This window comes from Erpetoichthys calabaricus, chromosome 12 (genome assembly GCF_900747795.2).
Source record: "Erpetoichthys calabaricus chromosome 12, fErpCal1.3, whole genome shotgun sequence".
In the NCBI taxonomy this organism is placed as follows: Eukaryota; Metazoa; Chordata; class Cladistia; order Polypteriformes; family Polypteridae; genus Erpetoichthys; species Erpetoichthys calabaricus.
The window spans coordinates 71,130,885-71,148,115 of NC_041405.2; the positions used below are offsets into that span (position 1 = coordinate 71,130,885).

Here is a 17,231-nt window from a genome sequence, read left to right on the forward strand (position 1 = left end):
CTAGAAGGTCACAAATTTATGACAGGGCACATTCATACGCAAGCCCCACGCTCACTCATAACAATCAAATTTAGAGTCACTCAAATCAATATAACCTGGACATATTTCTTTTGAATGTGTGGGAAAAAAACACACAAATGCGTAGAGAGTATACAAATGGCAAGCAGAAATATACTGGGCTGGAATTCGAACACAATCTCTTGTAAATGTGAAAAAACTATGGTTTGATAAACCACCAAGATTTTTTTTAAAGATTTTATTATAGCACTAATGAAATTATTTTCTTAGTTTCAGGAAAATAATGTGACAAGACTCCCAATCTATTCTCTGACAGGATTAGATGCCTACATGCTTGAAAGCTAAATAAATTGCATTCTGTGACCGTAGAAGCTATTTTGAAATCAACCTTCTATTTTCCTAAGATATGTCAAGATCAGACTGCCACATCCAAAGCTTTGATAAGGTCTAGGCCCTATAAATTTAATGGCAATTCCTAAGAATCAGGGATGCTGGGAACTAATGAGATAGTGTTCCCTGCATGTAAAATGATACCGCATTAAGATAGAAGTTTTACTCTTATAAGATACTTGTCTTCCACATTTAACTCAAGCCAGATATTCTGTTGACAACATTTTCATAATCTGGGCCATTTTTATGAATAGTTTTCACACAATCTTAGTTAATGAGGTCTTGCAACATCTTTTGTTTTTGCTTCAGACATACTCAAAATCACTGTTTATTGATTTTTAGATTGTTATAAAATATGACTTACAATTTATAGAATTTCTAAAGTTTACATTTTTAATGGAGATAAAAATGGATCAATCCTTCCAGTTCCAACTTCAAAGGTGACCCAGTGAAGGTTTGCAAAAAAAAAAAGGTGCATATCCTGGCATAACTTACAGAGAACTACAGCTGGTGTGCTTTTTAGAATTCCTAGTGATAGTGCATGCTGTGCAAGATGCTGTATAAAACAGGTTCAGTGAACAAGCTGATCTTTGTGATTAGTTCAGAAAGAACTCCACTATTCCATTTTAATACCATGGCATAAGAGAGTATATTCCCCATTTTAGTCTGGGCAAGATACATACAAATGTAGAACAAAAGTAAGAACTTGAGTTTGGAACAGACACCTGTTTCTTTTCATTTTTTTTCTGCATCTCTAGGAATCTCTGTCGTTCCTCCTCCAGAAAATTTTTCTCATCCTTGCTTTCTTCCCCCCAGAGCATCTCTTGCAGCTCTGGCCACTGAAAGCCTGCTTCTAGATGCTGCTTACGCTGCTGTTGTGAGAAAAAATCCACAAAAGAAACAAGTATTTAGAGCAGGGTGAACCACCTAACACCTCAAAGAAATGTTATGTTCATGAAAATAAGCAGGATACAGAATGCTGAGTATTAATGATCAAGAAAAAATCAGAGAAGGAGGGGCATTGTCAATTATTTGAACTCTTCAAAGTGCACCACTGGTGTTCCTCATTCCCAGTCCTCCAAGGGAGGTCTGCCGGGATGAAAAAGAGTATTTCTAATAGACCTGCATTGGATTACACAATACAGGACCGTAAAGTGTAGATGATAGCTATCATTGTTGCAGCTGACAAATAGTGTTGCAGGGACATTTACAGCACATTTCTTCAATGTGCTCCATACACTGGTCTGATGCTGGTGATCAGTTTTACAATAGTGATATGGCAAAGAAAAAACTGACAAAGACTGAATATTCCAACTTCACAGAAATGACATCCTTGCATTTGGGAAGACACAGCTGTAACTGCCACAATATAAAGTTGTTTTTTTTTTCATTTTAACTATTAAAAAAGAAGCTCAGCTTTTCCCAGAAGAGAAAAATAAAAATCGGATTCCTCACACCTATAATCATGGAGATAAGAAGATGTGTTCTGTTCAGTAATATAAACCAGCCTCTTTGTTTCTTACTCACAACATTCAATAGTCCCCTGTTCTCATAAACTGTATAAAAATATAAAAACTCCATAAACAGTCTCTTTACCTGTAGTCTGAAGAGTTCTAGAGCCTGCCACCAGTGAGACACATGTATCTATCACATCTAATCTTATCTCATCTAAACCTTTTCTTTGATGATGTCTGGCCCCGTGCCTTCAATCGTTTATAAAACAAAGTCTTACATCTTCTAGCCGCCGCCTTTGCTCCTTCTGCTGCTCAATCCGTTTCTGCCGCTCAGCCAACACCTGCTTCTTGTACCTCTCCTGATCCTTCTGCTGTTTCTGTAAGTCCAGGTGCTGGCGCTGTAACTCAGCTCGGTTCTTATTTTCTTGCTGTAGTCGTAAGAACTCCCGACGCAATGTTGACTCTCCAGGAAGGTTAACGATAGAGCTAAATGGCATAAGGAAACAACACATTCTAAGTATCTCTGACTTGCACAGTCAAGGTTTCCATTATACAGTATGTCAAGCTCACTTATCCAGCTAAGCATAAGGCAAGCAAATCTGCAAGCTGGAGAAACTCCTTACTGGCAAAAATACTACAAGGCTTGCCTGGGGTATGTCACACCACCTGGCTGATAGATGATCTGTAAAGCAAAGACTGCAAATTACACTGTACTCAACTAAGGAACTATTGAAAAGTGTTGCTGCTGCAAAGTAATAACAGGAGAGAAATCCAACTAATTTTTTAATACTAGAAATAACTGCACAGTGAAATCATCAGTAATTAATTAACATTTGTAAGTGATTAATACTTAAAACTTTAAATTGTTAATTTAACATTGCTGATTTCATTGTTTGAGGAGTGGCAAGATTTCTCAGCTAGGCATGAAGCAATTCTGAATATAATGCCAATACAGTGCATGGGAGACATTTTTAAAAAACAGAAAAACTCAGAAATCAGAACAGCCTAAATCTCCAAAACAAGACAAAAGCATTTTAAAGTATAAAAATGTAAGAACACTTAAAATCTTAACTGAAAATCAAGTTTTTACCTTACATTTCCAAAATAATCTCAACTTTAAATTTATAAGAACCAATAAATTACATAGAAGAAAGGTAAACTGTAATATATTTTATTCCAGTCAGATCAGGATCTACTAGGTGTCACCCCCGAACAAAGCTGATACAGGATTAAACATAAGTAAGCCTGATAAATAAGCAAAGAAATTTTACTGTACATTCTAATAAAATCTCAGTAGGGAACATTCCCATAACATGAGGAGTAACCTAATCCCCTGGCCTTATGGACAAAAAGTAAACAAAGTTCCTTTATATTTCAGTAATTGCTCAAATAAAGACAAATAATTTTTATGGTATTTTAGGTTAACAGTGAGTTTTGTGTGAACCAGAACTTGGTTTGGAATAGATTTGAATTGTTCTCATATGAAGTAATGGGAACAATCTTTGCAGTAAAAAAACTCCTACCACGTAAATAAACTGGTAAGAATGAATTACCCAGGTAATTTAATTTCAGATACAGATGAATTTAAGAGTATTGTTGAGAGTATAGAATAAAACTGAAGTCCAAGGAGGAATGCAACTCATAAAATTACAGATGAAAATCATTGTTAACAACATGCATTACGCAAATACATACATCACTGCTTCTTCAAAAATATCCCTAATTTAAACTCCATCCATATAAAGTGAACAGACAAAGTGCTTTTCAATACTAGAGATGAAAAGAAAGGTCTCTGTAGGAGGGCCTTTTTTTCCATATTTGGCTTTACCATTTGTTATCCCTCTCCTGTGAATTTGTGCATTTTTGAAATCTTCTGACATTTCTGTCATTATTTTGGCTGTGATGAGATGACAAGAAACACTCTCCTTATCACAATAGGTACACAGAAAGTGAATAGCATGCTCTTGATTTTTGAAAGCTTACACCTGGCAAAGATATAAGTAAATTGACTTGAGCTTGTAATAGCAAAAAGAACACATTCCTCACTTGACAAACACATTTATATGTCTATAACTAGGTATGAACATGTAACAAAATCTATCTATCTATCTATCTATCTATCTATCTATCTATCTATCTATCTATCTATCTATCTGTCTGTCTGTCTGTCTGTCTGTCTGTCTGTCTGTCTGTCTGTCTGTCTGTCTGTCTGTCTATCTATCTATTGTGGTGGACAGCCAGCACCTATTCCTGGCTGGGTCGCCCCTTTGACACTGGGACTGGGGGAGCAGCCATGGGATGCACACTGTCCCCTGGAACATGTGGTGGCAGTCCTCCTGGGTTACATCAGGGCCACAGGCATGGGACTTCAGGGCTCAGACCTGTTGGGCTCCATGGCCACCACCCGGAGGAGCTGCACGGCTTAACGAGCCCATGTGGGCTGGAATGCAGCCACAACCGGAAGTGCAGCCTAATTAGGCCAATTATCACCTGGAGAACTTCCGGGAGGGCTATAAAAGGAGCCTGCGGCCACTACTCAAGGCGTCAGAGTTAGGAGGAGGAGGACGAAGCTATCTGGGAGAAGTAGTTGAGGAAGAAGAGTGTGTTTTTGGGTGTTTTTCTTTTGCTGTGTTTTTGGGACTGTGTTAGGGCCGAGGGACTTGAACCCAGAGCCACAGCATGTAAGTTGACACAGCATTGGACATTATTCTTAAAAGCTTGGTATTATTTTAACTGTACCAAGGTGAAGTTCTAAGTAGCTAGTAAACAGCTAGCTAAAGGCCTGATTTGTCATATTTTATTGCCCCTTTGTAACAAGCTTATAATTAACTGTACCAGATAAACTAAGAGTTTTTACAAGGTGATAAGAAATTTTGAGAAAAAGAGCTTTGAGTCACAGCATAAAGTTTTAGTATTCTCACTCACATGTCTGTGCAACAAAGCAAGCGCAAGCTAACTGTGACATAATGCTAAAATTCCAAAACTGAAATGCTAAATGAAAAATGGATATAAAATTAAGCAACCCCAGAGAAGCCCTAAACACACTATCACCAGCCTGTTTTGTGTTATACGGTACACTTTTACGATGATATATAAGCATTTGTTATATTTGTATAATCCTTGTGCTTTTTAATAAATTGTAAAATTCTATTTCTTAAAAACAAGTGTTTTTCCGTTACTTTGTGTGTCGGATGGCCAGGACACCCTTATGATGGAAGGACCTGGGGAAAAGACATATCCAGAGCAATACCTCCCCCGGAACATGACAGTGCAACCCCACTGGATTACATCGGGGCCTATGTTTGGAGCTTAGAAGCTCAATCCTGCTAGGGACTGTGGCCACCTCCAGGGGGTGCCTGGACAGTTCTGGAATCCGTCCGCCACTACCAAAGTGATGCCGGAAGAGGATCTGAGAGCACCTGGAGCACTTGCAGGTCCACTATAAAAGATGTTGCCTCACTGTGTTCGAGGAGCCAGAGTCGGGAGGAGGAAGACAAAGTTTACTGAGAGAGGAGTGGAAGCGGCAGAGAAGAGAAGGAGAGAGAGAGAAGGGACTGAGTAGTATTGCTGGGACTGTGTTATACCAGTGGGGAATGGTGAAGACATTTTCCCACAAGGGAAAAAAAAAATAAAATGTGTGGTGGTTTTGCACTTGTGTGTCACTGTGCCTGTCTGTGTCCGGATTTGGGGAGCTATACGGCCCCGATATACCACACAATATAAGTCTAATGGCCTGAAAACCTCATCTACATAGAAAAGAAAGGAAAATAAAATGGGGGCCTTACCATACCATCTAATTAACTGTTGCACCAAGTAGAGCCAATAATTAATTAATTGACTAAGAAACACAAATCAATCCATTCCTCTTCTTCCACATTCTTGTACCATAGCACCTATACAGAACAGGTAATCCACCTGAAGCTAAGCATGTTTGGACCTGGCCAGTACCAGAATGGGAAATCATCTAGGAAATGTTGGGTTGATGCTGTAAGAAGTGTTGATGAGGCCAAAAGGAGGTGTTTACCAATGCTGTAAAAATAAATACTGACATCCATTGGATGACACGTTAAACTGTAGTGGTGATCATACAAGATCTTCGGGCATCTTTGAAAAGAGTAGGGCATACCCCAATGTCTTGGCTAAATTGCCCATCATGACCTCATCCATTTTGGCACCCTAGTCATCCTCTGTCTCTAATTGGTTATCTCTTTCACCCCTTTACCACTAACCACTTTACATATAAAGCTCTTTGAGTAGGTTAGAAAAGCCCTATATAAATGCAGTTAATTAATTATTATTATTATTGTATTTACTTAAAACACCACATTACTATACATGAATTCAAAAAGCCACACATGCTTATTTTTTATCTACAAATTGTTGCAATCTATTTTTAGAAACCATAAAATGATTGGACAAAAAGCATCTGCAAAATTAAACTGCTACTACTAATAATACCTTGGTTCTCCATCGTCTTCATTCACTTCTTCTGTCTCTTCCTCACTTCCACTATACTCATATTCAGTCTCCTCTGCAACAAAAGGAAAAACAATAAAAAAAACTTTACATAGTACCTTTCAAGGTGATCACTATTTTGAAATCCCCCTAAATGATTTAAAAAACACATGGTTTTAAAGGGGTCTGTCTCATTTTTAAAGGTACCTGGAAAACACGTAACTCTGATTTTTTTTTAAATTCAAAAGCAACTCAGTAACATGGTAAAAAAAGCCAACATGTGCCTGTTTATGAGTCTGCACGATGCCACTGTATTCATTTACAGGGATAATAGTTTGTACAATATCCAAGTGTTCTGTGGTTAGGTTTACTCTTTTTATTTATTTATGAAATAGAATTCAGGTTCTTGGAGTCTTAGACAGAAGATATAGCAGTATTATAGAAAAAATGTACAAAGGAACACCAAAGATGGGGTATCCATAGAAACTTAAATATCCTAGATCTCCCTTTAATCAAATGGAGTGTAAAGGCAGTACTGAAAACTCTCAACTTCATAATAAAGAATTATACCCATGCTATTCCTACAAGTACATCCCACACAGAAGGCATACTGTATAACAAACCATCTCGTAGATTTTAGTGTCAAATTTCTAAAAAGTGATATGTTGACCAAACTGAATTAGATCCCTCTTAGGTCTCAAAATTTGTCTTCATTTTTTTCTGAGATGTTCTATTAAAACTGTTCTTTCCTATCAAATACACAGATGCACATAATACCAGGTCAGATAATTAGATGATGGCTACCTTTTAATTAAATGCTGACTAAGATAAACATAAATTAGGAACTCTGAGTAGGCTAAAATTATTTAATTTCTATGCTTAGAAAAGTGTGAAGACAATAGGCACCTTTCTGATTACCATAGTTGAACACAACCCACACTACAGCTAACCCGAGAAATTTCAAACATGAGTCAGGCTATCTCATTGTTATGCACATGTCATTAATGGCAGCTCTATAGACCAGAGCTGGAGTGTTACCATGAAGGCTGTTGAAAGATGTTTAAAATGCAAGATGGGATAGATAGAGTTTATGCATTTTACCTCCTGAAATCTAACACTCAGAATTAGCTCATGTTTTTATGTAGTGTTACACAGAATTATTCATTATTTTAAATACAAAGACAAGTTAATCGGCAATGAAGATTCTGTCATCTACACATTAAAAGCAAAATGTGCAAGAACTAACTTACCCTTATCACCTTTCTTCTTTTTTGTTCTGTCCATGTGGTCCTTGAGCATGATTCGTATCTGTCGGTCATTTTGCAGGTCTTTAACAAAGGAGTGACGCAGGAGGGTTTCGGTAGATGGACGATGAATATAATTTTTCACTAGACAACTTTCAACAAATGTAAGAAAACGCTTGGACCTAGGTGAAAAAACAAATCAAAATCAGACATACTAGTCAAGTCATAACAGCTGATGAAATGCGAGACACATTCATTCATTATGATCATGAGAATTAGATAGAGATAGATAGATAGATAGATAGATAGATACTTTATTAATCCCAATGGGAAATTCACAATTAGGGTAATAAGCATGGAAATCAGCAAAGATAAACACCTTAAATAACTGCACAACAATGAGAAGCACAAGGGAGATGTGCGTCTGACGCAGATAAACCTAAGAGTGACTTCAAAACATGTTACCACAACTCCAATTGCATAGTTTACAGGGTTGAACCCATAGCCAAATAATTATACGATGCAGAGCCAAGTTTACAGAAAATGTAATGTGCTTCAAGAAAGAGAAACTCACTCAAGTCTTTCATAATATACTACCTTTAATAATGAAAAGAAAAAAAAGACAAAAAACTTTCACCCATAGTATATTCATTTGATGTTACTCCAGGATTAATAGTGGGATTTGACATGACATGGTTCATGAGTCAAAAAGTAGCACTGCAAGTATCAACACAGTAAAAAAAGTTACGATAAAACACATACTAGGAATTCTTTCCTTTCAGGAAAACAGACCTATTTACTGGAGAAATACTGAAACACTGTGTAGCCTGCAACCTTGGGGACAGAGTCTGCTGCTTCACTGACACACAGATATTACAGCTACTGACACGTTTCCAAATCAGTTCAAGGCAACAACAGATGCAACATGAGTTCAGTGAAGCCTAAATTAATCTGAAATCTGTGCATGCAAGATGGAATGAAGCAAAATATGAAGGTCAAACTGGAAGAATGTAAAACAGGCAGCCTGATTGCACTGTGCAATCAAAATCTACAAGGACTGTGAATCTGCACTTGCAGACACCCTTGTGTGTCTGACACTCTCTCTATAATTGTATTATAATGAAACCTTTCAAACTGTACAGCAGCTTTACTCAATGAGTGGGTGAGGCCAAACTTCTAGCAATAAATATACTTGCAGCTTCACACTTCTAAATTCTAAGTGTTCATTTTTCTCGGCAAACAAAACCAAAACATGGAAATAACAGGCATTCATTTCAGAAATCAGTATCCAGATATAAACATCTGATCCTGTTTTAAAGCTTTCTCAATCAAAGAAAGGATAAGAACAAATATTTTAGACATGCAGTATTTTAAACATTTGGTTTACTAAGGGTCATTATTACTGTTAGTTAAAGAAGCATCTCTCTGTGAGTGTTTCTGCGCTCCGACAACTCTGTGCATCACATAAAGAAATCTGAGAAAGCACCTATGCCAGAAACAGGACCAAGCACAACCAGCCAGGATATACAGTAACAATTATCAATAAAACATGTTACTTTTGAATCACTGATTCATGCATACTTGGGATTTGTGAGAAAACCAGAAACTCTTATAAAAATCCGCACAAATATAAGAATGACATGCAGACTTCATACAGAATCCAAGCTGTAAACCAAACACAGGTTACTGGAGCTGTGAGGTAACAGCACTAACTACTGTCCCACTGGTGTTGCCCGGGTACATTTGTATAATGTATTAAGGTAAGGAAGTAAAGTATTTATGAGTTTGTAAATGCTGATCCTTTTGTCATTGTTGACTACGGTGCTAGTGTTCCACCTGAAATATACACTGCCTTTCTGATAACTACCAATTTCCATCTTCTCATTAGTATAGAATTTGTTCTTTTGGTATATAATTGGATTCCATATTTTCAGAAACTCTTTAACTCCTTGGTGGGTTAGAACCATGAATGCCATTTTTTGTATTTCTTAGTTTAGTCTGGTTTTAGAAATATACACTTGTAAATATATTTAATACTGCATTAATAAGTGGATGGTCTGTTGAATAACTGAACACATGGAGCATGGAAAGCATTTACAATACTGAGGCTAGAAGGGATTTGGGTACACTGATATTGCTGCAGGTCTCTGTATTATTAATTATTAATTAATTCAACACTGATTTAAAATTGCCACAAATACAAGAAACAGTAAAAGTTATTAACGCCATCCTCAGTCATTGCCATTTTACCATACTGTATTTTGTTCAACAACTCAGCATACACTAATTAAGTTTCATTCCTTTGTAATCATGGCTTATCTCTATCACTCTTAGTAACAAATAGGCAGGTGTATAAAAGTGTTGACTTTGTTAAAAATGTAAGATTTTGCATTGATAAACATTGTACTTTCTTTTCAGAGTTAACTGTCATATGTACACAGTGCAATGAAATTCCTGTCTGCATGTTTGACCAACATGTAGAAGGCTGTCACTATCCCTGTCCGGCGGCCTGAATCTTGCTGTGCTCTGTATAATATACTGACACATCACAAAATAATAGGTAGTGGTCAGCAAAACAGCACAGTTTCCTTTTGCATACAATTTAGCAAAATATACGCTAAACTTTAATTTACATGTGATTTCTCCATGAAGAAACTCAATAAAATGGGTGTTTTGGAGTTTTACAAGTTTTTTTGAGGGGTTGAAAGAAAGAAACAATACTCCTTAAGACAACATTGTAAACTATCTATAGCTATATATTACTCAAAAAAGGGTTTAGATTAAAATATAAACAGGGAATAAAACTGTATTTAGGAAAATTAAATTTGCCTGAACAAATCTTACAATAAGACAAAAAAACATACTCTTAAAAAAAAAGTAATTCAGCGAGACAATGAAATTGTTATCAAGATTAGTTGAGAAGAAAACTGTCTACTTGTGGTCTTCGATGAGATCCTACTTTGGTTGGTATAAAACTTTGAGCATGCTGATAAAGATGTTCAACCATCAGTTTCCAGTGCACTCTGAATGAGAATTGTAGTGGAAATGATGGGTTACCGTTCTTCTGTAGAACCTCTCTCCCTGATATGTTAAATGGCCTGGCCCAACAGCAATGCACATGCAAATTTCATGAAAATCAGTTTAGCCGTTTTTGCATGACTGTCAAACTAACAAATAGATTACGATTTTATTTACAAAGACTACAAATATGTTTTCACACACATCAACTGATACTGGAATGTCACAAAGCATTGTTGTATACAGGAGTACTTTGGAAAACTTTAAATTTTTAGCTCAACCATATCTGGAAAACATTACATGAATACTGTATGGACTGTCAAGCTATGTTGGGTTGAATGGCCCGTCTTTGTCAAAATGTTTGTATCTAAAATCAAGCATATAACAACATTTATGCTTTGTTGAATCCATACCCTGACAAATTCAGGTTTGTCTCAAAGGCAAACACGGACCAACATGCTATTAATGTACCTACTAAAGTAGCCACTATAAAATTCAAGTCAAGTCTAAAATGAACACACATTTTCAAATAACAATGTATCCACACAGAATTATCTAGTTCAATGTGAAGAGCAGCTAGAAAATAAATATTTCCACATACCAAAATTAACTTAATATAACACATGATCTTACCATTTTTTGGATTTCAGTTTTGGGGGAGGATTTCTGGGAATTAAGAAAAGAGCTCTCATAGGATGCATATCACACAGGGCTGCAAAGAAAATTAAAATTCACACTTAATGAGACAATATTTCAGTGGGAACTCAGCATACTTATTTTGTAATACTGTGTTTGTGAAAATGGTACTGTTCAATAACATCAACACAGGCAGGCATAACAAAGAAGAATATTTTATTATAGCCATACCATTTATCTTGTGTACGAAGATACTGAAACTGGAGTTGTAAGATAAAGCAGAGCCTCCATATGCAGAAGAAACATGACAGGGGAAGGCGCAAAAACAAGCAATTGATTTATTTATATGCACTGAAGATAATTACCTTGTGCTATTTAACATTATTTCATTCTGCTACTGTAGCTGGGGTCATGAAACATTAATAACTTGCAAAAGTATCAAATTTACACTAGCAGTACCTAAGGCACAACTATTTGCAAGACTTTTGGATTCTTAAAACTGTTCTAAACAGAAAGGAATCAGTCAGCATGGAGAGAAAGGATACTACTTCATCTGATATATAAATCCACGTTTGAAGAATGCTGTATATTTACTCTTAGACAAGGATATGCACTATCTACTTGTTCTACTTTCTCCATGTTGACTCTGACTGAATTAAACAATAGTATTTGTTGTTATCGGACTATTGTTTCATTATTCAACTTTGTGACATAATCTTTATGCAGAATTCATGTCATGCAAAAGAGTAAACAGATGATATGGTCTCAACAATCAAAACAATCAAAACAACTAAAATCTTCTATAAAGCATTCCAAACACTATATAGCCTTGGGAAAGTTCTCCACCTCTAAGCAGTGATCCCACTTTAACTAGTATAAATCTCTGGGCTGTAAACCTAGCATGTATTCTGTATTTTATTTTTCACTCGGTACTTACTGCATTGGCTTACTTTTTATTTAATAATAGTATTAACTAACTACAGGTAGACCATCACTATGAAATATTCTATATAAAATAAAGTTCAAGGATCTAAAAAGGTATAATTAGAATTATTAAACTAAATTAAAGGCACATTCAAAAAGTTCAAAATTTTTTAGAGGATGAGAAGTTACAAGCAGAATTTTAAGATTCATTAATTAATAATTATTCTATACAACATGTTAAACAGTACTGGCATCACATAGGGAATTAAGTCCTGCTTTGTTCCAAGTACTGCCAGGACAAGCTCTAAAACTGAACTATAACAACTAAGTCTGAATATGAACTGACAGATCTTCAACTAAAATCCCCATCACAGGTCATTTTAAGTTAATAAAGAAGAATGTCGTACAAGACAATTCAAGCTAACCTGGCAGACTATTCTAACAATGAATTGCATTTAAAAAATATATAAGATACAAAGCAAATTGCAGTGACACACTGTGACCTTGGAAAGACCAAATCAAAATAAAAAGTATGAAATGTACTGTACATGTGATTAAAATGACTGCAAAGCTGACTGACGGTAATATCAGCTCCATTATTAAAGGTAGTGTACATTAAGTTTTAATAAAAATACCTAAAGGAACAGCAGATCTTACAGTAGTGATGAGCAAAATGATTGGCACAAAATCAAATTTGCAGAGGAACTCTGTTTTACTTCGCAAAAAAATTTGTGACAGAGATGCTGTTTGTACAGAAATGTGTGATATTGACGCAAGAAGAAAGATGTTCTGTTGGGAAACATTTTAATGCATTGATTACATATGCATCTGGTTGTTCAATACTCAAATAAAGATCTCTAGTAAAAAAAAACAAAAAAACCACCAGACTCATTTTCGGTTGTGTGCACACATTTTGTTGAATCGTTAATCATGTGTTGTGGTTGTTCTGCTAGAACTTACTACAGTGCTCACTTTGACAGTTATGATGACAGTCCTGGTGACCACAGTTCTAATGATGCATTATTAACAGATGCATATAGTTAGGTTTCCCATGGAGAAAACACAATATAATCTGCACAATGGTGCATTTTGGCATGTCTTTGTGGGGAAAATATGCATTAAGTCACATTTTTTAAAACACACTGTTCACTTCGATAATGACATGAACAAGACGCCTAAGCAGAATTGATTTTACTGATGTGCAACAAATTACATGCATTACAAAAAAAGTTAAGCCCACAAAAAACTCTTTAAAGTTAGTTTTTTGTTGGTTTTGCACTTGTGAAATCATCTGTGAAGATTAACGAAGCAGTATGAAAATTGAAATTTATTTGTTTCACTCATCACTTTTAGTAATCCTACTTAGAGCTAAAAAAAACACGAATAACCGAGAGCTAAAATTGGATATTCCAATGATTGAATGAAGTTACAATGCAGTGAAGATCTGTGCTTCCAAGCTTAGAATACTCTTTTGAGTGTGACTCTGATGTTGAGGACAGACAATAGTTTTTAGTATGTCAACGGCAAAATTACATTTAATCAGGCAATGTGACCAGGGCTTACATGATTTTTAGCTCTGATGTACATTATCTATAATTCAAAAAATCACAAAGAATAATATTTATACAGTAATCAACTTGTATTAAATATACTCAAGATAAAGACATCTTTAAGTGTAATGGACATTATACAATGAAATTCTACAACTCAAACATTCTACAGAGGCACACTTACGAGGTGCTCCTTCTGCCATTTCTAGAGCAGTAATACCCAGGGACCACAAGTCACTCTGCAAGAAGAAAAGAAGAAAAAAAGTGAAGGGCTTAAAATACGGTCAAATACATTAAAGAGAGTCACCTTATAGCTGGATACTCCAAATTCGTCCCCAGAGTTCCATGATAACTGTTTACTTTTTCTTAAACATACTACTTTCAAACAAGTTATTTGATAAAAAAAGAGATCTTGCTTCTGCATTCACTATACAGAGTCACAGAATGACAGAACTATGTGTCTTAGAAAGATGTACAGTATATTGCTGTAACAGCTGTAAGAAGAAAGTCATCTGTCCATCCATCCATCTATCCATACATAATTTTATCGAACTTTTATGACATGTCGAATTAATGTTAATTTAGAATATGGATTTTTATTTCAATGACAAATTTATAATTTGTAAATGGCACTTTAACTTGCAAAAACTAAGGATGAGACATTGACGCAAGTGACCAAGAACCAGTTATTCCTCTACACCTGTGATCAGTTAGTATTTACCAAAAACATGTTAAATGTTAATCAACAATTTCAAAACATACATACTACTAACTGTATAAAACACATCTCTGTTAAAATGAAAGCTAGGCATTACTGAATGATATGTGGATTAAAATTTTGCAGTTCAAACAATTTCCATAGGAGGGATTACATGGACTTTGTTTCCTTGTATGTATAGTCATGTTAAACAGACTGATATGCTGAAGTTATATTACTGAAATGATTCAACTTGGTTAAGGTTTAACAGTTTGACTTTGCATTCTTGTTTGATGTGATTGAGGTTTCAACAATAAAAGATCAATTTAAAATCCATTTGAATGAGGGTCTTCATTATCATCTGATAAAGACATAAGCCATCTATGATTCTGCCTCTGCTGCAACAAAGAAATAAGTCCTCTACAGAGAATGAAGACAATCTGAAAATAGCTACAGCTGCAAGAATCCAGGCTGTAGACTTTGTGTACTACTTCTGCCTGTGCTTCTGCTTATGGCATTAGATATTTAAATTAAATCGAATAAGAGAACTGTTTGCCTGCACTGCTAATCTGCCTATAGTTTCTCCTAGGAGAATTTATTAGCTCATTATTTAATTCCAGACCAGGAAAGGTGAGAGGAGGTTCCTCCACTGCATAATGTAGTCTTAGGCGAAATAGAGCTATATTAGTACGGGTGTACTTTTGTGGCTGAAGCCTCAACTGCCTAGTGGGCATGCTAATGATCCTTGAGTCTGGTAGGCAGAAATATGAACATAGAGGTGAATAAGAATATAATACAGCAGTTTGTAGTATAAGCTTCCACATAGAAAAATTTGAGGTTTAGGGCCAATTTAAAACCAAAGCATTTTCAACGATACTACCCTGATGCTAAAGCATGAGCACTGAAACATAAAGAATAATAGGAAATGGTGTCCCTTAGCAATTTTAATGTAATGTGACATAATCAGTTTCTCCAATCTTGCTCAATTCAATTGTAAAACACTAGCATCCATCCATCCATTTTCCAACCCGCTGAATCCGAAACACAGGGTCACGGGGGTCTGCTGGAGCCAATCCCAGCCAACACAGGGCACAAGGCAGGAACCAATCCCGGGCAGGGTGCCAACCCACCGCAGCATCCCATATTCAATATGCATTTCAAAGTTCTAACCAAAAGCAATATCCTTGACTTCTGTACCACTTACTCTGTAGTCATAGGTGGAATCAGGATTCTCATCACAGGCAATGACCTCAGGAGCCATCCAGTATGGTGTACCAATGAAAGTGTTCCTCCGACCAATGGTCTGATCAAGCTGTGCACTGACTCCAAAGTCAACTGTGGTGATAGGATTGAAAATCAGTCAACAGTGGTAACTGCTTGAAATCATTCAGGAATATTTAAACCCAGCACTACATGAATGTTACTAATCTTGTTACTGGTAAAATGATAGTACATCTTGGATCACTACTGGCCTGGTATTCAATATACTGGATTTTAACAGTAATTTTTAATACTTCCCGTGTCCTAATGTAATCATTACTGGTTTGAAGATGCTGGCTAATCTTTACCACAGACCATTCTTGAGACATCTTTTACATCTCAAATATATAATACTTATTGCTTGGAAAAAATACAGACAGCACCATAACAGTTCTCACTAACAGGGATAAACTGGTTTGGTGAGATGTTTGGTTTCAAACTGTAACAAAATTCTAATTAAATGTGGATTTTCTGCAAAAAAGGTCTTTATCACATCTTTTTTGTGGCATAGTTCATATAAATATAAAAATGAGGTACATTCAATGTTACAAATATTTTTGGAGTGTAATATTAAAACACATTACAGTATAAAGGGAATATTTTACTATGGAGGTATTATTCCTTTCTTTAAAAACAATATTTATATGAAATAATACTGCTCCTCTGTACTTTCTGATTCTGATATAACTTGATTTGGACTATTTAAGTGGCAAGTTACACTATGGTGTGGTTAATGAGATTATTATTCATATAAAAAAAACTCATTATTACAATATTAGCAAATAAAATTTAACTCCTACTATTAATATCATCATGTTATACTACTGGTACAATTTGGTTATACAGTGAAAAAAACTAAAAATGAATAGTATTAATTAGTACGATATGATTCTTACTTTCATTTCCCACAGACTAGCAGCAGAAGTAAAATACAAAGAGCAGAAAATGAATACAACACTGACGATCAGTACAACACCAGGTGACACACATATGTTATATGTACAGTATATAACAGCATACATCAGGTAACCTCATGCAGTAGTTAGTACAAGCGTCTTTTGAGTATCCACTTGACTCAGTCAAACAACCTGTGCCTGAATCTACTTTTATTTAAATAAAGTTTGCTTCAGATTAACATGAGGGTCTACTTTGAACTAGGGAAAAGGCACCGAACAGGTCCTAAAATAAGTTGATACCTGGATCAAAATAAGGAAAGTACAAGGAAATGCCTGGAGAGATACAATGTGCAATCCTTGGAAGGAAAAAAACATGCCTTTAAAATGTTGAAAGTTAGAAACAAAGCAAACTGTGGAAGTTTTTTTTTTCCAGACATTCAAGAAACAATTGTTATGAGGATGAAAACTTACAAAGAACTGATAAACTTTGTAATTTACTTTCAAGACACTTTGTCAAAGTGGAAACTTTTTTCAAGATGTTTTTGTATCTGTGATTCAGTGGCAAATTGAAATCCCTTACAGTACTGCTGAATTATCTTTATCTTTCACATATTATTACTGAATGTACACCACAACTATCCATTCATCCATCCATTTTCCAACCCGCTGAATCCAAACACAGGGTCACG

General features: G+C 35.6%; 1 protein-coding gene across 1 annotated transcript in view; it reads right to left on the bottom strand.

Annotated features, from left to right (window-relative positions):
* Positions 1-17,231, bottom strand: part of si:zfos-2326c3.2 (TRAF2 and NCK-interacting protein kinase) — a 125,547-nt gene that overhangs the window by 51,009 nt on the left and 57,307 nt on the right. Inside the window, 7 exon segments of the mRNA XM_028815689.2 lie at positions 1,134-1,280; positions 2,141-2,348; positions 6,321-6,393; positions 7,568-7,743; positions 11,213-11,291; positions 13,874-13,928; positions 15,591-15,721. Of these exon segments, the coding sequence (XP_028671522.2) occupies positions 1,134-1,280; positions 2,141-2,348; positions 6,321-6,393; positions 7,568-7,743; positions 11,213-11,291; positions 13,874-13,928; positions 15,591-15,721 (869 nt within the window).